The following is a 23,925-nucleotide window of genomic DNA, read 5'->3' as shown; positions in this document are numbered from 1 at the left end:
GATGGATATGATCTCGCAGCAAAGACCCCGTAAGGAGTCTCGCCGCAGCATTCTGCACCCGCTGGAGTTTCTGGGTCAGTCTCAAGGGCAGCCCCACGTAGAGCGAGTTACAATAATCCAGTCTGGAGGTGACCGTCGCGTGGATCACAGTGGCTAGGTCAGGGTGAGAGAGATAAGGAGCCAACTGCTTAGCTTGGCGGAGATGAAAAAATGCCGCCTTTGTTATAGCTGTAATCTGCGCCTCCATGGAAAGGGAGGTGTCGAAGATTACACCCAAACTCTTAACGGACGATGCTGGCACTAATTGCACCCATGCAAGAGATGGGAGTTGCCCCCTCAATCCCATATCGCTCCGTCCCAGCCAGAGGACCTCTGTCTTCGAAGGATTTAACTTCAACCGGCTCCCACGTAACCATCCAGCCACAGCTTCCAGACATCTGGTCAGTGTATCTGGGGCCGAGTAAGGATGGCCATCCATCAACAGATAGAGTTGGGTGTCATCGGCATACTGATGGCAACCCAGCCAAAAACTCCGGACAAGCTGGGCGAGGGGGCGCATAAAGATGTTAAAAAGCATCGGGGAGAGTATCGCACTCTGAGGCACTCCACACACCAAGGAGTGGCGCGATGACAATTCCCCCCCCAAGCGCCACCCTCTGTCCCCGACCGGAGAGAAACGAGCGCAGCCATTGAAGGACTGTGCCCTGGATCCCCACGTCGGCAAGGCGGTGGTCCAGAAGTTCGTGATCGACCATGTCGAAGGCTGCTGACAGGTCTAGAAGAATCAGCAGCCCCGACCCGCCTCGATCCAGCTGCCTGCGGAGATCATCTGTTAGGGCGACCAGAGCCGTCTCGGTCCCATGACCAGCGCGGAAGCCGGACTGGAATGGATCGAGAGCAGATGTTTCATCCAGAAACCTACCAAGCTGTTCAGCAACCGCTCTCTCAATCACCTTACCCAGGAATGGAAGATTCGAAACCGGGCGGTAATTGGATAGATCTAAAGGATCTAATGATGTTTTCTTTAAGAGCAGACACACCACTGCCTCCTTCAGTTCCCCTGGGAATATCCCAGTGCCAAGGGACAAATTGATGATATCCCCCAGGGGGGCCCGCACCTCGTCTGGGCACGCTCTAATCAGCCAGGACGGGCACGGGTCAAGAGGACAGGTGGTGGGCTTTCCAGCTCGGAGGAGTCTGTCCACATCGGCTGGGGATATCCGGTCAAAGTGGTCCAATACTGGACCCGAGGACAGTCGAGGGGCCTCCAGTTCCTTTATTGTATCCAAATTGGCAGGGAGGTCATGGCGGAGCAACAGGACCTTCTCCGCAAAAAAGCTCGCAAATGCCTCGCAGCTGTGTGTCGAATTGTTATTTAAATTTGGCTGTCCTTCAAGGGACAAAAAATAAAATAAAAATAAAAATAAAAAATAAAAAAACCTAAAAGAAAAAGAGAAAGTGCTTTATCCACAAGAGGAGAGCTTTCCCACAGGCACCAGACCAGCGCATGAGGAGTAATAATAATTATTAACAACAGCAACAATAATTTATTATTTATACCCAGCCACTCTGGGCGGCTTCCAGCAAAAGATTAAAATACAGTAAGGAGGAGCTCTTTCAATCTATTTTCCCCATGGCTTTGGAAGCTCACCTGATGGCCTCCTTGTAGTGCATGAGGGCCTCCTGGAGCTTCCCCTGCTGTTGCAAAACACTGGCTAAATTTGAATGCGCAGCTGCAAACTCCGGGAAGACCTGCGGGGAAGAAGCTCACTCTTAGTTTCCCTGAGAAGCATTCTAAAGAGACGGAGGCTGCTCTTTGAGGCTCAAAGGTTGGGCGTGAAATAAATCCTCATTTGGATTGACTTGCAAAAATTAAGGAGGAGGAGGAACCTATGGACTGCCTTTTTAGCATGCATAGGAAATACTGTTGGGAGATCAGACTGTCAAATGACCAATGCCATATTTTAAAGAGCCCCTCTTTGATGCTCAAATGTGGCAGGGGCTGGCTGCAAAATAAATCACCGTTTGGAATGATTTGTGGTAATGATAATAATAATAATAATAATAATAATAATAATAATAATAATAATAATAATAATAATGGGCCTATGAACTGCCTTTTTCGTACGCATAGGAAATACTGTTAGAAAATAAGACTGTCAGGGGATCAAGCTCAGCCGACACAGAGAACAGCATGTGCCCAGCTTTTATTTCAATTTCTGTACCGTTCCTTAACACCTTGCATTGTTCTTCTGATGAAAAAGCAGATTTTTGGTCATTCCAGGAGGCCTAGGAATATAAAAAGGGGGACAGACCCTCTTCCTTCCAAAAGGGACTTATCGGACCATGCTTTGTCGAGCCTCAAAATGCTACTTCACTTTCACTTCTTCACCATTATTTCCGTTATTGATCAAGAAAAATTTGATCGGCGATTTTTAAAAAGACCCAGACTAGGAGTCCAGGGTACGCATGCCTAACCCTTATATGTCAATTTAATTGTTGTAATTCTCCACGCACGTACCTCAAGAGCTTTCCGGTAGAGGCGGACAGCCTCCTCGATATTCCCTTGTTCTCGCTTGATGTTCGCCAGGTTATTAAGAGAATCCGCGTGAGTCGGACATAAACGGAGAGCTGTATTGTAGCATTCCTCGGCTTCGGCAACCTTCGAAACACAAAACAGAGTTTTTACACGAATATTAGTATGTCTTTCACAGGAGCCCAAAAGGCTGCTCTGTGATGTGATGGCTGGATTGAGGTTTGATACGGCCCCTCAGCTCCTGACGGTAAAGCGTGTTCTCACTAAAAGAGAGCACGTGTTGCGGATGGGGCCGAACAAAACTCCACTTGGTTGCCAGGCAGTATTAGATTCAAGGGGCCTGGAGCAGATTGGAGGATGGTGTTACTGGGGTAAATTTGATGTTGCCAATTTAGGGGTGGGATCAGTGGTTATTTAAGCAAGGTCCACAGCTTTCTCTTTCTCTTTCGCTGTGGACATCGGATCACATGGAGCACTTGGACTGTCTGGAGGACAGTGATGCAAACTTCTCATTGTCTGGTTACATTTCTTTAATTCCCCCTTCTTTTAATCCTCTTTAGTCCCTTAAATAATTTAATTCCCCTTTTTCCTGTTCAATTTCCCACCCCACCCCTTACCCTGCCCTGTGGGAAGATTCTCCCTGTATCTGTGGCTTGCCTTTCTTTCGCAAAAAGGTTTCCCCCATTTCTCCTGTTGTAAATTGTGGGGCTAGTCAGGGCTGTTCTCAGCTTAGCTGGAATCACTTTCGTTTATAGCACCCCCGAAGGTTGGCTTTATTTGTGTGTGTGCAGCGCTGTTGGCCAAATTTTAATCTAGCCTTGGGCGGGAGCACTATTTTGAGTTCCTTTAATATTGCAATGAGACTAAGATTCTCAAGAGCAGAGGCATGGAGGCCTATTCGGCCTGGGCATAACTTCCGAGCCTAAGTATGCTACAGGTAGCAGTTAATTGTTAAGTCTCTGACCTCTTTATAAGAATGTACCTGCTTCCAGGCTCAGTTGCTGCTAATGTATATCTGAGGCAGTCAGAGGGCGGCAGAGGCTCTCAGTGCCTCCAATGACTATGAGCACTCTGTATATGCTCTTGAACTATGCTGTTTCTGAACAAGTTTATTTTCTTTAAGTTTGTTTTGCCCTGATAGTGGCGACTGCCATTTTAGAGGCGAGCCATTGTGATTTAGTGGCTAAAGTGTAGGACTAGGACCTGGGAGACAGGGTTCATATCCCCCTCTTAGCCATTGTTATAACAAAACAAAACAAACTGCTCCTTTTGGGCTATTCTGTTGCTGGGTAGTTCGGCCCATTTGTGATAAAAGAACTTTGGGTTTCTTGAAGGGGTGCTTCCCTCTAAAAGGGCAAGCAGGGGTACCTGGACAAGCTGTGGGCTGCCTCAACTCTGCTATTTCACTGGAAACATTTATGCCTGGCCTGGCAGGTGATCCTAGGGCTTTGCCCTAGAATTCGATGGCCTGGAAGCGTTTCCGGCCTGAATAGTGTCCCCATGTGGTCCATGAAGCATTGGTTTCACCAGTTCCTTACATTGTTTAGTTTTTGCGGACTATGACTGGGCTTTTGCAAATGCCTCAAGAGCTTGCCTCTCCTGCAGGGGATGACTTGTGGACGCCCCAGGTGTCTTCTTCCAGAAGGAAGCATCTTCGAAGGCTGCAATCCAGGAGGAGGGCAAAGAGGAGCAGGGATCATGATTCAGACATCACCTTGGACCTCTACAGGGGTCAGGGTGAGGCTGTCCCGGGTCTTTAGGGATCATCCTGGATAGCTCAGCTGGTCAGCGCATAGTGCCGGTAATGCCTAGGTTGCAGGATTGGTCCCTATATGGGACAGCTGCATGCTCCCCCATTGCTCTACCTGGACACTTAGGTCCAGTGTCGAGGGCCTTTTGGTGGTTCCCTCACTGCGAGGGATGTAACAGGCGCCACGTTTGCAATATGCAAGCGGGAGAAAGCACCTTTGTGTGCCCGCACTGCAGTTTGCTCTGTGCGTTGCAGGGCACAGCGCTGCACGGGCTGCATTTGCATTGCATTGCGTGAGAGATTTGCATTTGCATTGCACAGAGGTTGTGCGCATTGCACAGAGGGTGTGAGTGCATTGCACAGAGGGTGTGTGTGCATTGCACAGAGTGTGTGTGCATTGCACGGAGGGTGTAGTGGCATTTGCACAGAGTGTGTGTGGTTTGGTTTTTGTTTTTTGTTTTGCATTGCACAGAGAGTGCATTGCAAGGAGTGTGTAGTTGCATTGAACAGAGGGTGTGTGCAGTGCACGGAGTGTGTAGTTGCATTGCATGGAGGGTAGTTGCATTGCACGGAGTGCGTTTTTGCATTGCACGGAGTGTGTAGTTGCATTGAACGGAGTGTGTAGTTGCATTGCATGAAGTGTGTAGTTGCATTGCATGGAGTGTGTAGTTGCATTGCACAGAGTGGGTAGTTGCATTGCATGGAGGGTAGTTGCATTGCATGGAGTGCGTTTTTGCATTGCACAGAGTGCGTTTTTGCACTGAGTGTGTAGTTGCATTGAACGGAGTGTGTAGCTGCATCGCACGGAGTATAGTTGCATTGCATGGATTGTGTGAGCACTGCACGGAGTGTGTTTTTGCATTGGACAGTGTGTGTCTGAAAAGGAAGCTGGCTCGGCGGCAGTTTTGTCGGGACTTTTTTTAGCGGTTCTGGCCAGCGTCGGCCCTGTAAATTTACGTATTATGATGGCAGCACAAGATGCCCCCTGCCCAAGCGGGGCTGGAAGCTGGCAAGCAATACCTCAATACTTGCCCATATTCCCATTTTATTTAGGGATCCAGTTGGATATCGTTGCTAAAACATACCACTTGCCTATGGAGAAGCTGTCTGCCTTGAAGGAAGTTATTTTGTAATACTTCCTCTGTAGCAAGTGATGCTTCATCAGATCCGATCTTGCTGGGTCACTTAATTAATCTTGCATGCAGAGTGGTTGCCCCAGGCCGCCCCTTCCCTTCCCACTAGGCCAGGCTGCCTGCGGCCTGAGGTCCCCTTACCTTTCTCATGCAATGGGATCTCATGCAACGGTTGCAATTCCTATATGTATGCAATAGTAGTTGGCCATGGCAGGATACTTGCACAGGGATTTTTCAGGTTCATGCTGATGCTGCTGGATCTTTGCCCTTTGGTTTTTTATTTCAGGGGCTGCTGGTGTGCAAAGCCATGGCCTCAAGCCCGGTATGGTGAGGCAATCATGTGACCTAACTTTTGAGTTTTCCCCATTGTAGTAGCAGTTCACATGTGGCCCGAGGAGTTCAGTGACCATCGGATCTGCTTTTGGTCTGATAACCAGGTAGTGGTGAGCGTCTTGGCTAAACAGTTCTCACGCTCCAGCAGAGTCTCCGCCCCTCCGCTCATGCTTTTGAGCTGCACCGCTTAAGGTTTAATATTGTGCTTTCTGCTCTCCTGATTACGGGATCCTCTAATGATGTCTCTGACACTCTATCCCATTTTCAGATGGAGCGCTTCAGATCCTGGGCTCCAGACTCAGCTATTGCCAGACTTTTCCAGACCACCTGTGGCATTTTGACAACAATTAGTAATTACAGAGAGCAGCAGCTTCCATTTCCCCTTCTGCTTTTAGCTCTTATGGGAAGGCCTGGATGGATTTCTTAGCCTTAAGCTGGCAGTCCTCGGCCATTCAGATGAACTGGCCCCCATCCTCTGAGCAGATCCTGCAGTATTTGGTCCACCTGCCGCAGATTGGGCGTCCTGTTATAACTATAAGAATTCAGTCCGCTGCAATGTCTGTTATACTGAAGCTTTATTTTTCAGAGACCCTTGCATAAAGTTTGTAATGTGCAGGGCCTTGGAAGGTTGGAATAGGCTCCAACCTCATAGGACAGTGGGCAGGAAGTCGGTCAATTTTACCTATGCAGGATCTGCAACAAGTTAAAACTTTTCTGCTGGTAAAAGATCAAGGCGAGACTCCTTTCAGTATTCCATTGCATTTTGGGCACTGAGGGTTGGGGAAATGGTTGTTGGAGCCAGCACAGGGCTGAGAGTCTGGAGGCTTATTGCTTCAGGACTTTTCCTTATCTGCTTTGGAGCTTGTCATTAGAGTTGGGAACTCTAAAACAGACTTAGTGGGCAGGAGTGCCACAATCAGGCTTCCCATTACACATGAGGAGGGCCCTTGCACGGTTATGGATACCAGAAAAAATTGGCTTTTCATTCCCCTGGGGGCTGGCCCACTCCTAGTGCATGAACATGGGTTCCCGTTAGCCAGGCATTAATGTGCTTACGCCGTGCACCAGTTATTACGGCCTGCGGCTTGCCTACCACTGAACACGCCTCATTCCTTCCGAATAGGGCTGCTGCAACGGCTGCACACTGGGGGCCTGTCTGTAGACAGGATTGTGAATACGGGTCATTGGAAGTCTGACGCTGACAAGGGTTATATCAGGAAGTGTCACAATGATGTCTGTGCTGATGCTTGTCTGTTATTTCCTTTTCTCATAGGAGCAGCGGTGCACATTTGGGCCACAGCATTGTACACTGGGCTGGCAAGCGCGCTGACAAGTCTGGACTGGGGCGCCATCTCAGTCTTCCTGCCCATGTGGACATATACTGGATGTCCAGATGGGGAATGCTTTGGGAGGAGGTCCTTCCTTTGGTGCGGTCGAGTGTGACCTGTGCAGGTCCTCCCGCAGTGCTGGTGGTACAGCTGGGCGAGAATGTTTGCTGTCTTCCTCCAGCATAAGTTTGCATTCCTGCATGCAAGAGGGCTTGGATTGAGTTGGTGGCAGCTCTCCCTGGACTCAAAATAATTTAAGGCATTTGGTTCAAGGTGGTCTGGAGGGGGGGTTGGAGCACCTGTCCCCTCCAATGCGCAAAGATATTCCATTACAGGAAACCAAGGATTTGCCATGCTTTGTCAACCCCTTTCGAGGGGTAGGGCCACGCAAGAGTCCCTGGGAGCATTTGGGGTGAGCTTGAGTCTGATCCTGGTTCATTGCTCCCCCACGCTGTTTACTTGTACTGACGATATGGTGGGGCCCAGTCGTCAGTGCTGCCCTGCTGAGGTCAGGTGCAGCTAGTCGGGAACCAATGCCTAGACAAACTACCACCGAGCAGGCCAGAAAGCATGTTAATATGGCGGTGGAAAATAAAATAAATAAAGTAAATCAAATCAAATAAATAACATATAAAATAAAATAAAAAATAAAATAAAATAGGTCCTTGCTTTAGGTGGTTCTGTGATATTGCACCCTGCTATTTTCTTCAAGACTGTTCCCCTCTTTGGGGCAGATGGGGGGTGCATCTTTCCCCTATGGGGAACGACACCTGGCGGGATGCGATTGCCTTGGGATTCATTGCTCCCCCACAATGTTGCTGGTACTGACGATATGGTGGGGCCCAGTCGTCAGTGCTGCCCTGCTGAGGTCAGGTGCAGCTAGTCAGGAACCAGTGCCTAGACAAACTACCACCAAAGAGGCCGGGAAGCATGTTAATAAGGAAGTGTAAAATAAAATAAAATAAAATAAAATAATAATAAAATAAAATAAAAATAATAAAGTAAAGTAGGCTTTGCTTCAGGTGGTTCCATGATTTTGCACCCTGTGATTACCTTCAAGGCTGCTGCCAGCTTTAGGGTGAATATTTCCCCTATAGGGAACGACACCTGGTTGGCTATGGTTGCTTTGGGATTGAAGGAAGGGTTGCATTTGTGAGTGGTTTGGCGGTGAGCTAAGGCTCTGTGGCGGTTAGGCATTGGTTAAATTGGTTGGTGGAGGGGTATGGATTGGCTGTGCCTGCCCCTCCAATGCTGCTGCTGATGGGTATTCCGTTAAAGGAATTCTGGGGCTTACCATCCCTTCGTCCAAACCCTTGGAGCAGGGTGCGGGCCGTGTAAGTTCCCAAGGAACAAGCAGGGAATAGCTGAGGGTCTGTGTCGCAGTCCCAGCTGTCCCTGGTCTTGTTCCTCCACACGCTGACTCACGGGAGTCAGCGCTGTCCCCAAGGCGGGGGGGACAGATAGTCATAACCAATGCCTAAGCAACCACTCTCAATTTGTATGAAAATAAAGTTGTGGCCAAAAGTATGCCAAAAACCTTAAACAAAAATTATGTGTGATGTGTGAGTTATTGGGGTAGGGGTTTTGGGGGACCTCAGCACGCAAAGCGTGTTCTCACTAAAAGAGAGCACGTGTTGCGGATGGGGCCGAACAAAACTCCACTTGGTTGCCAGGCAGTATTAGATTCAAGGGGCCTGGAGCAGATTGGAGGATGGTGTTACTGGGGTAAATTTGATGTTGCCAATTTAGGGGTGGGATCAGTGGTTATTTAAGCAAGGTCCACAGCTTTCTCTTTCTCTTTCGCTGTGGACATCGGATCTCCCGCCCGCCCTCCCTTGCTTGGGCTTGCGCCTTGACCTTGCTCTGCCTGTCATGGGGTCGTTCGCCTTGGTGCGGGGGCCCAGTAGGAATTTTTCCAATTGGCTGATTAGTGTGTGCCTTTTGGGTTTTGCCTACTGCTTAGCAAATCGTCACAACTTGTAAGGTTGGCGGTTAGGCATTGGTTAAATTGGTTGGTGGAGGGGTATGGATTGGCTGTGCCTGCCCCTCCAATGCTGCTGCTGATGGGTATTCCGTTAAAGGAATTCTGGGGCTTACCATCCCTTCGTCCAAACCCTTGGAGCAGGGTGCGGGCCGTGTAAGTTCCCAAGGAACAAGCAGGGAATAGCTGAGGGTCTGTGTCGCAGTCCCAGCTGTCCCTGGTCTTGTTCCTCCACACGCTGACTCACGGGAGTCAGCGCTGTCCCCAAGGCGGGGGGGACAGATAGTCATAACCAATGCCTAAGCAACCACTCTCAATTTGTATGAAAATAAAGTTGTGGCCAAAAGTATGCCAAAAACCTTAAACAAAAATTATGTGTGATGTGTGAGTTATTGGGGTAGGGGTTTTGGGGGACCTCAGCACGCAACTTGGTATTAGAGCGGCTCCCACGTAACCATCCAGCCACAGCTTCCAGACATCTGGTCAGTGTATCTGGGGCCGAGTAAGGATGGCCATCCATCAACAGATAGAGTTGGGTGTCATCGGCATACTGATGGCAACCCAGCCAAAAACTCCGGACAAGCTGGGCGAGGGGGCGCATAAAGATGTTAAAAAGCATCGGGGAGAGTATCGCACTCTGAGGCACTCCACACACCAAGGAGTGGCGCGATGACAATTCCCCCCCCAAGCGCCACCCTCTGTCCCCGACCGGAGAGAAACGAGCGCAGCCATTGAAGGACTGTGCCCTGGATCCCCACGTCGGCAAGGCGGTGGTCCAGAAGTTCGTGATCGACCATGTCGAAGGCTGCTGACAGGTCTAGAAGAATCAGCAGCCCCGACCCGCCTCGATCCAGCTGCCTGCGGAGATCATCTGTTAGGGCGACCAGAGCCGTCTCGGTCCCATGACCAGCGCGGAAGCCGGACTGGAATGGATCGAGAGCAGATGTTTCATCCAGAAACCTACCAAGCTGTTCAGCAACCGCTCTCTCAATCACCTTACCCAGGAATGGAAGATTCGAAACCGGGCGGTAATTGGATAGATCTAAAGGATCTAATGATGTTTTCTTTAAGAGCAGACACACCACTGCCTCCTTCAGTTCCCCTGGGAATATCCCAGTGCCAAGGGACAAATTGATGATATCCCCCAGGGGGGCCCGCACCTCGTCTGGGCACGCTCTAATCAGCCAGGACGGGCACGGGTCAAGAGGACAGGTGGTGGGCTTTCCAGCTCGGAGGAGTCTGTCCACATCGGCTGGGGATATCCGGTCAAAGTGGTCCAATACTGGACCCGAGGACAGTCGAGGGGCCTCCAGTTCCTTTATTGTATCCAAATTGGCAGGGAGGTCATGGCGGAGCAACAGGACCTTCTCCGCAAAAAAGCTCGCAAATGCCTCGCAGCTGTGTGTCGAATTGTTATTTAAATTTGGCTGTCCTTCAAGGGACAAAAAATAAAATAAAAATAAAAATAAAAAATAAAAAAACCTAAAAGAAAAAGAGAAAGTGCTTTATCCACAAGAGGAGAGCTTTCCCACAGGCACCAGACCAGCGCATGAGGAGTAATAATAATTATTAACAACAGCAACAATAATTTATTATTTATACCCAGCCACTCTGGGCGGCTTCCAGCAAAAGATTAAAATACAGTAAGGAGGAGCTCTTTCAATCTATTTTCCCCATGGCTTTGGAAGCTCACCTGATGGCCTCCTTGTAGTGCATGAGGGCCTCCTGGAGCTTCCCCTGCTGTTGCAAAACACTGGCTAAATTTGAATGCGCAGCTGCAAACTCCGGGAAGACCTGCGGGGAAGAAGCTCACTCTTAGTTTCCCTGAGAAGCATTCTAAAGAGACGGAGGCTGCTCTTTGAGGCTCAAAGGTTGTGGGCGTGAAATAAATCCTCATTTGGATTGACTTGCAAAAATTAAGGAGGAGGAGGAACCTATGGACTGCCTTTTTAGCATGCATAGGAAATACTGTTGGGAGATCAGACTGTCAAATGACCAATGCCATATTTTAAAGAGCCCCTCTTTGATGCTCAAATGTGGCAGGGGCTGGCTGCAAAATAAATCACCGTTTGGAATGATTTGTGGTAATGATAATAATAATAATAATAATAATAATAATAATAATAATAATAATAATAATAATAATAATAATGGGCCTATGAACTGCCTTTTTCGTACGCATAGGAAATACTGTTAGAAAATAAGACTGTCAGGGGATCAAGCTCAGCCGACACAGAGAACAGCATGTGCCCAGCTTTTATTTCAATTTCTGTACCGTTCCTTAACACCTTGCATTGTTCTTCTGATGAAAAAGCAGATTTTTGGTCATTCCAGGAGGCCTAGGAATATAAAAAGGGGGACAGACCCTCTTCCTTCCAAAGGGGACTTATCGGACCATGCTTTGTCGAGCCTCAAAATGCTACTTCACTTTCACTTCTTCACCATTATTTCCGTTATTGATCAAGAAAAATTTGATCGGCGATTTTTAAAAAGACCCAGACTAGGAGTCCAGGGTACGCATGCCTAACCCTTATATGTCAATTTAATTGTTGTAATTCTCCACGCACGTACCTCAAGAGCTTTCCGGTACAGGCGGACAGCCTCCTCGATATTCCCTTGTTCTCGCTTGATGTTCGCCAGGTTATTAAGAGAATCCGCGTGAGTCGGACATAAACGGAGAGCTGTATTGTAGCATTCCTCGGCTTTGGCAACCTTCGAAACACAAAACAGAGTTTTTACACGAATATTAGTATGTCTTTCACAGGAGCCCAAAAGGCTGCTCTGTGATGTGATGGCTGGATTGAGGTTTGATACAGCCCCTCAGCTCCTGACGGTAACTTGGTATTAGAGCGGTTCATAAAAAACTCTTTTTTTGAAAATGCCTGCTCCAAAGTTCTTCTCTTACCAACAGTAGAGATTATATAGCTATATCTGGAATGGCATGCATATCAGTTAATATCTTTTATATATATATGCCAGCTGTCCTTTGTCAACAACCAATTGTTGCTGTTTTTTATATTGAATATATGCTATATGGTAACTGTTGCACCTCATAGGTAACTCAAGCCTTCTGCACGTCACAAAAGATGTATTTTATCAAAGTCATTGTTGAACTGAAATACAATTAAGAAGTATATTAATAGTGAAATGCAATTAAGAAGAAGCATATTAACAGTAAAACCCCACAATTGTTGAGCCTTTTTTAAGGATTTGACCCCAGAGGTGCTGACCTTTTTTTAGGATTAAGGTTCTTGAGCTTTTTGGGGGGAAGTTTTGCCCTAGTAAATAAACCGCCACGAGGGCCGGATTAAATCGACCAGAGGGCCAGATTAGGCCCCTGAACTGGACTTTGGACATGCCTGGTCTAAAAGAACATTGGGAAAATTTAAATTCTTTGGCAGGATAGCAGGAAATATGACAAAACCAATGCATTTTGAGATCTAGGAGAGATGGGTGGAAGGCCCCCAAAGTGGACTTTGGACATGCTTGGTTTAGGGGAACATAAATACAAGAGCAGACTAATCCGATTCAAACTCTCTTTCCCGCACACTTACCGTCTTTTGCAAGATGTATTTAAGGAAGACAGTAAGGGAAATGGTTTTGGTCATACTAAATCAAAATTAAGAGACAGAGTTGCTAGATAGTAAAAGAAAATCATTGCCAAAAACGTATAAGAATGGCATACAAAGGATGAAGAAGTTAAGTCGGTTATGATTAAATGGGCTCAAGATTTTGGTCATAACATTGAATTAGATAAGTGGGAAAGATTATGGGCAAAAACAATTTATTGAATGTACAGCACTAATTAAAAATTTAATGAAGGTGACGTATAGGTGGTATTTGACGCCGACTAAACTTGCTAAAATATATATAACTCAAGATAAGGCACGCTAGAAATGCAAGGAGAAGGAAGGGAATTTCGTCCATAGGTGGTGGATGTGCACTAAAGTCAAAGTCTACTGGGATATGATTTACAAAGAATTGAAAAAGATCTTTAAATATACTGTTATTAAAAAAACCAGAGGCTAATTTTTGAAAGTGATTTACAAATGCTAAAGTAAATTGTTTTAAGTAGAGTAAGAAGGTAAATAGGGCGATATATGTTCAGGTAGGCAGCTGTGGTGGTCTAACGCAGTTGAAATATATAAAAAATATATAAATTGTCCAGTAGCACATTGCAGACCAACTCAGTTTGGTCTTGGTAGAAGCTTTTGTATCTGAAGAATTGGACCTGCATACAAAAAATTATACCAAGAAGAAGCCAAGTTTAGCAAGCCCTGTTTAGGGAAGCTTTTAATGTTTGACGGACTATTGTATTTTAATATTTTGTCGCCAAGAGTGGCTGGGGAAACCCAGCCAGATAGGCGGGGTATAAATTTTATTATTATTATTATTATTATTATTATTATTATTATTATTATTATTATTATTATTATTATTATTATTATCATCATCATCATCATCATCAGGTGCTACTGGACAATTTTTAAAGGGTGATATAGAAATGCTAAGAGGATCGTGACTGCTTAAGAAAGCCAGGGAGTGGGAAGGGGGAGGGGAGTCGACGCTTGGTATGAGCAAAGTTGTATGTGACGATATGACAAAGGAAAAAATAAAAGAGGACTTCTTCTAGGTTCTGTACCCCAAATCCCCCCCCCCCCAAAGAGCCCAATTTCGAGGTCACCATCATCCGGAAGGCTTTTTTCAGCAAACCCTCTGACATACAGAAAGCAAAAGGGACCGGTTTCATTTTCTTTTTTTAATTTTTATTTTATTTATAACATAGTCCACAACAACTCATACATACAAACAGACCCACCACCATTGACTAATTATCAAAATTAAACTCCTATCCCCTTACACAAAGAAAACATAACATAAAAATAAAAGACTTTATTCTGTTAAATGGCCGCCTTATTTACCTCTTGTATACTATTTCTTTTGTATGGGATTATTACAATTTTTCCTAATTATGACTTAAACCACAAAGTCTCCTGTAGAAATTAATTGAAACAAGTCCAAGTGTATATTTTGGGGCACTGTTTGGTAAAGTATTCTCTGCATTTTCCCCATTCCTTTTGGAATTCTTGTCTGGGTTGTGCCCTAATTGTCTCTGTTAATCTGGCCAATTCAGCATGGGGTAAAAGCCTAAGAAAAAGCTAAACAACTTCAATCCTAAAAAAAGTTCAACAATTTAAACCCTAAGAAAAGAGCTCAACAACTTCAATCCTTAAAAAAAGTAAACAACTTTGGTCGGCCCTTATGGCCCTTCACTTCATCAAATCTGGCCCTCTTTGAAAAAAGTTTGGACACCACTGCCTAATAGGAAAGTTTCTGTATTTTTTTTTCACAGGCCCACCAGAAATGTATAAGTGTCCCTTCTTCTTTACTGCACCTCCAGCACAGTTTTTTTGTTTTATACATTTTAGCTATTTTGGCAGGTGTTAAGTACCATCTATAAAACATCTTTTATATAGATGTTCCCCCCACCCCAAGGCAAAAGGGACCAGTTTCTTACGCTGCCTTTCTCTTTCAGCGCGTTGGCCAGGTTGCAGTAGGCGTCAGGGAAGTGGGGCTGGAGCTCAATGGCCCTCTTGTAGGTATCGATTGCCAGATCGATCAGCCCCTGTTCGTAATACACACATGCCAGGTTGCCGTGGACAACAGCGTGGTTGGGACTCAGGCTCAGGGCCCGTAGGTAGGCTGCAATGGCTCTGAAATGAGATCAAGGACTGGTTCAGTTTCATTGTCACCAGGGTGGATAAAAATCTGTTTTTTAAAAAATAAAATGCTTTGGGAGGACGATTAAGAGGATCGAGGCGGGCCGGGACTGCTGATTCTTTTAGATTTGTTAGCGGCCTTCGACATGGTCGATCACAAACTTTTGGACCACCGCCTTGCCAACGTGGGGATTCAGGGCACAGTCAGACAATGGCTGTGCTCCTTTATCTCAAGTCGGGGACAGAGGGTGGCGCTAGGGAGGGAGTTGTCGCTGCGGCACTCCTTGTTGTGTGGAGTGCCGCAGGGCACAATCCTTTCCCAGATGCTTTTCAATATCTTTATGCGCCCCCTTGCCCAGATTGTCCGGAGTTTAGGGCTGAGTTGTCGTCAATATGCTGATGACACCCAACTTTATCTGTCAATGGACTCGGCCCCAGACACACTGACCAGATGCTTGGAAGCCGTGGCTGGGTGGCTGCGTGGGAGCCAGTTGAAGTTAAATCCTTCGAAGACAGAGGTCCTCTGGCTGGGTCAGGACAACATGGGGTTGGGGGGCCAACTCCCATCTCTTGTGGGGGCGCAATTAGTGCCAGAGCCTTCTGTCAAGAGCTTGGGTGTAACCTTCGATGCCTCTCTTTCCATGGAGGCACAGGTTGCAGCCACAGCAAAGGTGGCATTTTTCCACCTCCGCCGTATTAAGGAATTGGTTCCTTACCTTTCTCGCCCTGATCTGGCCAGTGATCCATGCGATGGTCACCTCCAGGCTTGATTATTTTAACTCGCTCTATGCTTAGACTCACTCTGACACCCTATATGGGATTTGGTATATAAATTTTCCCGTGGCTTTTTTGCTGGCCCATGTAGCACCAGCATGGATAGCTGGCTTGGGTGAATAGCTGATGTTTCCTCCCTTTGTAGTCTTGATGAGGCTGCATTTTAAGCTGTATTTTAATTAACTGGGGTTTTTTTCTATTCTATTTTATTGTAATTTATATTTGGTGTTAGCCGCCCTGAGCCAGGCCCTGGCCAGTGAGAGCGGGGTAGAAATAAATAAATAAATAAATAATTCGGGGAAGAATTATTTGTTTTAAGTTTTTCATGTGTGCGAAAACTCAGTCCAAGTTTTTCTTGGGGAAAAAATGTTTCAGCACATCAGTTAAGCAACATGGATACATATGCTACCATGTTACTGTTTTAGTGAAATAAATTGCTTAAATTGTTATGAAGGAAATGTTTCTTTTCTCCTTCCAATCAAGTACAGCAGAAAAGTTGTTCAAATAAAAAGTGTTCACTTATTAAAACTCACCATCATTTCGTCACAATCGGGCTGTATATAGCAGAACCAAATCATTTTGATATAACTGTAGAAAAGACTCTGAAGTTAGGATTCCAAAAAGGAAACCTGCCTCCGATTGTCAATATTAAGAGGATGCCAGCAAGGCTGAACCTTCCGGTAAAAGGGGGATTTAAATCAAGTCTTATGGATTTGGGATTTAAATCAATTTGCTTTAAATAAAATCAACCCTCTAGGCAACAATGGGAGTTAGTTTGGGTATGGGTGCAACCACTAAACTGAGAATATAAGACGTAATGTGATTATACGCAAAACCAATAAAAAACATTTATATAAAAAAGAGAATATAAGCTCTATGCCTATTTGCTTACCTGTCAAATATACGCGCCTCCTTCAAGACGTTCCCCAGATTAATGTAAGCATCCAGGAAGTTGGGGTCCAGGGTCACCGCCTGAAAATATTTAAGATAATAGATTTTTGTTACTAATACAGTCATACCTCAGGTTGAAGTAGCTGCGGGTTAAGCATTTTCGGGTTGTGCTCCGTGGCGACCTAGAAGTAACAGAGCCCGTTACTTCCGGGTTCTGCAGCTTGCGCACGTGCAGACACTCAAAATGATGCCACACGCATCTACGGAAGCAGCAAATTGTGACCCGAGCATGTTCGCTTCAGGATGCGAACGGGGCCCCGGAACGGATCCCGTTCGCATCCAGAGGTACCACTGTATAACAGCATGGTTACTTTTAAATAAGTGGGTCAACTTTGACCTAGGCTGCCTCCTACCTACCTTCCTACCTTATCGATCTACCGACTTTATCTTATTATCTATCTACTTGCCTACCTATCTTATCTATCTATCTATCTATCTATCTATCTATCTATCTATCTATCTACCTACCCTATCTATCAAATCTATCTACCTACCTACCATCTAATCCAGGTGTGGCCCAACTTGGCCCTCCAACCCCCATCATCCCTACCTAACAGGACCAGTGGTCAGGGACAATGTGAGTTGTAGTCCCAAAACAGCTGGAGGGCCAGGTTTGGCCATGCCTGAATCTATCTACCTACTCAATCAATCAATCTAACTAATCTATCTATCCATCTACCAACCTTTCTTATATATGTATCTATCTAATCTACCTACCTAATCTATCTATCTAATCTAATCTAATCTAATCTAACTATCTATCATCTATCTAATCCAGTGTTTCCCAACCTTTTTTGGGCAAAGGCACACTTGTTTGATGAAAAAAATCTCGAGGCACACCACCATTACAGCCCCGTGACGTCAGCGCGCAGCGTCACTTGAGCTCCTTCTCCTGCTCGTTCAGGGCCGCAGTGGCGTAGCGTGGGTTGTCAGCACCCGGGACAATGCAAGTAATTTGCGCCCCCTAACCCGTGGATTTGCGCCCCCTAACACTAACCCCCAGATGTTGCGCCCGGTGTGGCCGGCCCCCCCTGCACCCCCCACGCTAGGCCACTGATCCATAGCTAAAAGCAGAAGTCGACAAATGTGTCCTGTTTTTTGCTCTTCAAAATGTGGCAACCCGAAGACCCCCAGGGACCGTCCAACCAGCCTAGGAAGTGTGCTCTGGTCGCGGGGGAGGAGACACGAGGCATTGCCATCCACACCTGGAATTGAGGAGGAGCTGGAAAGGTCCTTTGGTTTCACACCCAGGACCCATTTTTTCTCTCTTCTTTTGAGAAAGGGGTGGGAAACGGGATTTGGAGGGCGCATGTGTGCGTGTAGCTGAGCTCCAGTTGCTCTGGGCATTTCTGGACGGGGCCGGTAGCGTCTCTCCTAACCCCTCCCCACCCCGGTCTCCAGCCCCCCCCCCCCCGCCCAAAGGCTTCCCCCTACCTGGCCAAAGTTCCACCCGAAGCTGGAGATGCGGTTCGCGCTGCCCACGAAGAGGACGCCGAACTCGGAGAGGACGTATTCCTTGCGCTCAGCGCAGCGGCGCAGCTAGCCGCTCAGGGGCCCGGGGCGGCGCGCGCGTCCTGCAGCCAGGGGCGAGTGCCATGGGGGCGAGCCATGGCAGGGCGCGCTGCGTGGAGCCTCGCTGCAGCCTCCCCCTCAGCTGTAGGGAGGCTGAGGCGGTGGGCAGAGGCCAGAGCGGAGCTTGCGGGCAGTTTGCCCGCAGACGCATGGCTCAGGCACGCTGCAGGCACCGAGGTGTGGCGCCCAGTGCCCCCCGCCTCGCCTAGCTACCAGTGGCATAGGAAGGGGTCTGCGGTGGGTGCGGGGCTGAAAGGACAGACAAGGCTCCAGCAACCACCCCCACCGCCAAGTCCGCCGGTCCTGCAATCCCTTGCACGCTGACTTGGAAGTACAGTGGTACCTCGGGTTACATACGCTTCAGGTTACAGACTCCGCTAACCCAGAAATAGTACCTCGGGAGGGGCAGAGAGCTGCGAGTGCGCCCCCCGCAGATGTTGCGCCCAGTGCGGCCGGCCCCCCCTGCACCCCCCACGCTACGCCACTGCAGGGCCGGGTCGCCGCCGTGAGGGAAGGGCGCCGGGGCGCTGCTGCTGCTGCTGCTGCCGCCGCCGCTCCCGGCAGGCATGGGCCCAGCTGAGGCGGCGGCGGCTGTTGTGGTGGTGGCGGCGATAGCGGGCGGAGGAGGGAGCGGCGGCGGGGCCGAGGTAGCCGGCGGCGGCGGGGGAGGCGGCGGCGGTGGAGCAGGAGGGCGGCCGAGGCCGGTGAGGGAGTAGGGTTGCCCGGGGCTTGAGGAGCAGTCGCCGGGAGTTGCTGCTGCTGTTGCTGCTGCTGCCCGGACATGCCGGCCACCTCCTTGTCCGCTGTCTCGCGCTCCTCCCTTTTGCGCGCGCTGCCCCACCGCCGCCCCATTGGCCGGGTCCTGTCAGCTGATCCTGTGTTATTTCCTATGTGTGTGTGTGAGGGGAGAATGGAGAGAGAAACCTCGGCACCACCACCGCGGAGCCGCCCCCGGCTCGACGCGGATCCTCGCCGCCGCCGCCCCGCCTCTCGCCGCCCGACTCGCCCGCCTCCCTCCCACGGCACACCAGGCAATCTCTCGCGGCACACTAGTGTGCCGCGGAACACCGGTTGGGAAACACTGATCTAATCTATCTATGCAAGGAATATCAACTGTACGAGAAATGGTACCAACTAATGGTACTAACAGGACACCGGAGGCCCATTGCAGCTGAAAAAATGCCTCCAGTTTTAATATAAAAAAGAATGGGAAACGTTTACTGCATATTGACAAAAGCAGTGCACACAGGTTAATACATTAGCAGGATTAATTTTTTTAAAAAACCCCACCTGTAATGGTTAAATTTAAAGTAGAATCATAGAATCATACAGCTGGAATAGACCACAAGGGCCATCGAGTCCAACCCTCTGCCAAGCAGGAAACACCATCAGAGCACTCCTGACATATGGTTGTCAAGCCTCTGCTAACTGGGACTTTTCTCTTGCTTTTCTTTTGTGCAAATACCCCCTTCCCCCTGTACCTACCTACCTCTCGACCCTCCCAAGGCCTGCTACCTGAAAGCCATCGAGACCCAACCCAACTTTGCTGTGGCATGGAGTAACCTCGGCTGTGTGTTCAATGCGCAAGGGGAAATCTGGCTGGCGATTCATCACTTTGAGAAGGTAACTGTTACAGAGTTTCTGGGCTCTAGATGGGAAGGCCTGGAAAAATAATGATAATGATAACAATCCAATATAAGCCCCATTAATTGGGCTAGTAGCGTTCTCTCTTCTTCTGTTAAATAATGTTTTATTAATTTTTCATTAATCACAATCCATTAGAAGCCCCATTAATTGGGTTAGTAGCGTTCTCTCTTCTTCTTTTAAAGAATTTATTATTTTCATTCATAGCAATCTGATTTAAGCCCTATTAATTGGGCAAGTGGCATTCTCTTTGTAAATTATTTTTTCATTAATTTTTTCATTAATAACAATCCCATATGAGCCCCATTAATTGGGCTAGTGACATTCTCTTTTTAAATTATTTTTTATTAATTTTTTTATTAATAACAATCAAATATAAGCCACATTAATTGGGCTAGTAGCATTCTCTCTTCTTTTAAATATTTTTTTATCATTTCTTTCATGAATAACCTGATCTAAGCCCCATTAATTGGGCAAGTAGCATTCTCTTTTGAAATATTTTTTTACTAATTTTTTTCATTCATAACAATCCAATTTAAGCCCCATTGGGCTAGTTGCATTCTTGCTGCCGTCGTTGCAGACATAAGAAGTCTTATACCTAGTGAGAAGGCTTCTGGCTTTTTTGACAAATGTATTTTCAAACATTTTCTTTAAATTCATCATATATTATTTCCCAGAAAGCCTTGACCAATGTCACATAATAACAGATGCATATTAGTATATCGCTGCTTCGCAAGATGTTGCAGGGCTGAATGAAGTGGTTTGTAATAACACTGTCAAAATTGGATGCAATTTTTAAATATATACAGTGGTACCTCGTTTTACATAGACTTCAGGTTATACACTCCGCTAACCCAGAAATCGTGCTTCAGGTTAAGAACTTTGCTTCAGGATGAGAACAGAAATCGTGCTCTGGCGGCTCAATGGTAGCAGGAGGCCCCATTAGCTAAAGTTCAGGTTAAGAACAATTTCAGGTTAGCAAAGAAGGAAAACTACCCAAGACTTTCTTTTCAATGACGAAAAACTGTAATCTAATTGATGTTTGGAGACTTAGACATCCACTGGAGAAACAGTTTACATTTTATTCGGAACCAAATCAGTCAATGTCAAGAATAGATCAAATTTGGGTCTCGAATGAACTAACTCCAAGAATTCGGCAAATTGAAATTCAGCCAAGAGTAATTTCAGACCACAGTCCAATAAAATTGGAAATTAAAGGTTATGAAGAAAGATCATTTAGATGGAGAATTAACGATTACCTCTTGGGTGATCAAAAAATCATACAAGAGGCGCAAAAGAAGTTGATGGAATATTTTATGGACAATGCCAATAAGTCAGGTAAATGGCTCGCGTGGCAAATTAAGAAAAGAAAGGAACAAAACATAATCAACAAAATTATTGTGGATGGAGAAGAGATTGAGAACCCGAAAGGCATTAGAAAAGGATTCTTGGACTTTTATAATCATTTGTACAGCAACAGAGAAAAGAACAATTTGAAGAGAATAGAAAGATATTTAAAAGAAAAAAAGGTGCAAAAGATCCCGACAGAAAAGAAAGACAGACTGAATGCCCCAATTGAGAATGAGGAAATAATAGAGGTCATAAAAGAATTGAAAAAAGGAAAGGCTCCAGGACCAGATGGATTTACAGCCAGTTATTACAAAGAATTGAGGCACACCCTGACGGTACCACTGAAAGAAGTTATGAATAATATTTTGAAGGAAAAAGATATTCTGGAAACTTGGAAAGAAGCCTTCATCATACTTATTCCCAAGCAAGATTCTGATTTAACACACGATCTCATTGTTAAACACAGACTATAAGATTTTTGCTGGAATATTAGCAAAAAGATTAAAAAAGGTATTGAGAGAATTTATTCACGATGATCAAGCAGGGTTTCTTCCAGGCAGGCAGATGAAACATAATGTGAGAAATATAATAAATGTTTTGTAATATCTGTCTGCTAGGAATGAGAAACAAGCTATACTAATGTTTGTAGATGCGGAGAAGGCATTTGATAATACAGTGGTGCCTCGCAAGACGAAATTAATTCATTCCGCAAGTTTTTTCTTCTTGCGAGTTTTTCGTCTTGCGAAGCACCGTTTCCCATAGGAATGCATTGAAAATCAATTAATGCGTTCCTATGGAAACCGCTTTCAAGGCTGGCGGTGCGGAGAAGGGCTTTTCTCCCCACCGCAAGCCTTCAGGACAGATACGGGAACAGAGGGGAAGGGGCGCAGCGCTTCTCCTCTGTTCCCGGGGCTTGCGGTGGGAGGAGGGTTTTTCCTCCCCACCGCCAACATTCAGAACAGCATTCTGAATGTTGGCGGTGGGAAGGAAAACCCTCCTCCCACCGCAAGTCTTCAGGACAGCCACCCGAAGGCTGGCGCGGGGAGAAGGTCTCTCCGCCCCACCGCCAGCCTTCGGAGAGCCTTCCGAAGCCTGGCGGCGGGAGGAGGTCTCTCCGCCCCACCGCCAGGCTTCGGAGCAGCCTTCTGAAGGCTGGCGGTGGGGCGGAGAGACCTTCTCCCGCCGCCAGGCTTCGGAGCAGCCTTCTGAAGGCTGGCGGTGGGGCAGAGAGACCTCCTCCCGCCGCCAGGCTTCGGAGCATCCTTCCGAAGCCTGGCGGCGGGAGGAGGTTTCTCCACCCCACCGCCAGGCTTCAGAGCAGCCTTCCAAAGGCTGGCGGCGGGAGGAGGTCTCCACACCACCGCCAGCCTTCGGAGGAGGTCCGAGGACAGTGGGGAAGACGCGCTGCGCTTCCCCGCTGTCCCGGAGATTTCCCTATGGGCTTTCGTCTTGCGAAGGAAGCCCATAGGGAAATTCGTTTTGCGAAGCGCCTCCAAAACGGAAAACCCTTTCGTCTAGCGGGTTTTCCGTCTTGCGAGGCATTCGTCTTGCGAGGCACCACTGTATATCATGGGAATTTGTGTTAAAAAATTTAGAATTTATGGAAGTGGGGAACGATTTCTATAATGGAATAAGGGCGATTTATACAGAGCAAAGAGCTAAATTGATTGTGAATAATGTAATAACAGAAGAAGTGAAGATATGGAAGGGTATAAGACAGGGTTGTCCTCTCTCGCCACTGTTATTCATAATGGTTCTGGAAGTCCTCTTGAGTGCAATTAGACGAAATGAATTAATAAAAGGGGTGACAGTAGGTCAAAACGAATATAAAGTTAAAGCCTTTGCTGATGACCTGGTAATAACGATAGAAGATCCTTTAAAGAGTTTAAATGTGGAGATGGAATTTGGCAAGGTGGCCGGGTTTATATTAAATGTGGGAACCAGTTGACGGAAACCAGCCGTCATTTTGGGGTGCAAGGCAAAGAAAAAACACACACAAAGGCAAATGTCTCCATGGACGGAGGGCAAAAAAGCTCCTTCCTCTCTCTCCTCCGATTTTATTATCCTTTGTTCTCTCCAGCCGCATGGCAGCATTCCAATGTCTCACGTTACCTCATCCGGTCAAGCTTTAACCCACCCACAAACCATATAGGGTTACAGTGCCCAGAGGGGAGAACCTAACTCCTTATAGGGTCAATACATTCTAATACATTGTAAGCTCAGAGTGCTGGTCACCGAGGTCAGCAAGGCACCAGGTGGCACTACAAGCCTTTTCCATGACTTCCTGGCTCCCACATGCCCTCTTTCTTTATTTATTTAATCAGAGTCATATATGTCAGTACCAATACGGTTATATCGAGCGCGATAGGCGACTCTTGTGAGACCGGAAGCGGGCCGCGGACTGGAGAACCATGCAGTACATACAGAAATTAAAGAAGGAATACATTGTATACAGCAACACAAAATAATGCAAATAACTACTATAATGATCACTAAAATCAATAAATGTCGAAGCCAACTTCCATCCGGAAGCCAAGAATATAACCATGCCCATGGATCAACGGAAGGAGGGGGGGCAAACGGATTGTGGGCTACCATGGTTTCCATATGGTCGATTGTCGCAGATATGCTGACATTATTATCAGGAATAAACATGCAACAGTGAGAATGAACAAGCGCACAAACTCCTCCTTTTGAAGCTAAAATCACATTCAAAGTATAACGATTCTGTAAAACCACTTCTCTCATTGCAGACACCTCCTGGTTGAGTTCCTTCAAAGCTTTTATGGTATCATTGAATAATCCTTCAGTCCAATTTGCTAGCCGATGGAGGTCCCTATAGTTCATTGCTGC

At 46.9% G+C, this 23,925-nt stretch overlaps 1 protein-coding gene across 1 annotated transcript in view; it reads right to left on the bottom strand.

Annotated features, from left to right (window-relative positions):
• LOC308578213 (uncharacterized protein) overlaps nucleotides 1-23,925 on the bottom strand; it is a gene marked incomplete at its 5' end in the record, with an annotated part of 719,745 nt that overhangs the window by 26,733 nt on the left and 669,087 nt on the right. Inside the window, 4 exons of the mRNA XM_081178465.1 lie at nucleotides 1,652-1,752; nucleotides 2,522-2,662; nucleotides 14,580-14,775; nucleotides 16,448-16,527. Of these exons, the coding sequence (XP_081034591.1) occupies nucleotides 1,652-1,752; nucleotides 2,522-2,662; nucleotides 14,580-14,775; nucleotides 16,448-16,527 (518 nt within the window). The remainder of the gene's footprint in view (nucleotides 1-1,651; nucleotides 1,753-2,521; nucleotides 2,663-14,579; nucleotides 14,776-16,447; nucleotides 16,528-23,925) is intronic.

Source organism: Podarcis bocagei (assembly GCF_964188305.1).
Source record: "Podarcis bocagei genome assembly, chromosome: W".
In the NCBI taxonomy this organism is placed as follows: Eukaryota; Metazoa; Chordata; class Lepidosauria; order Squamata; family Lacertidae; genus Podarcis; species Podarcis bocagei.
This window is presented reverse-complemented; position numbering and strand designations above follow the sequence as displayed.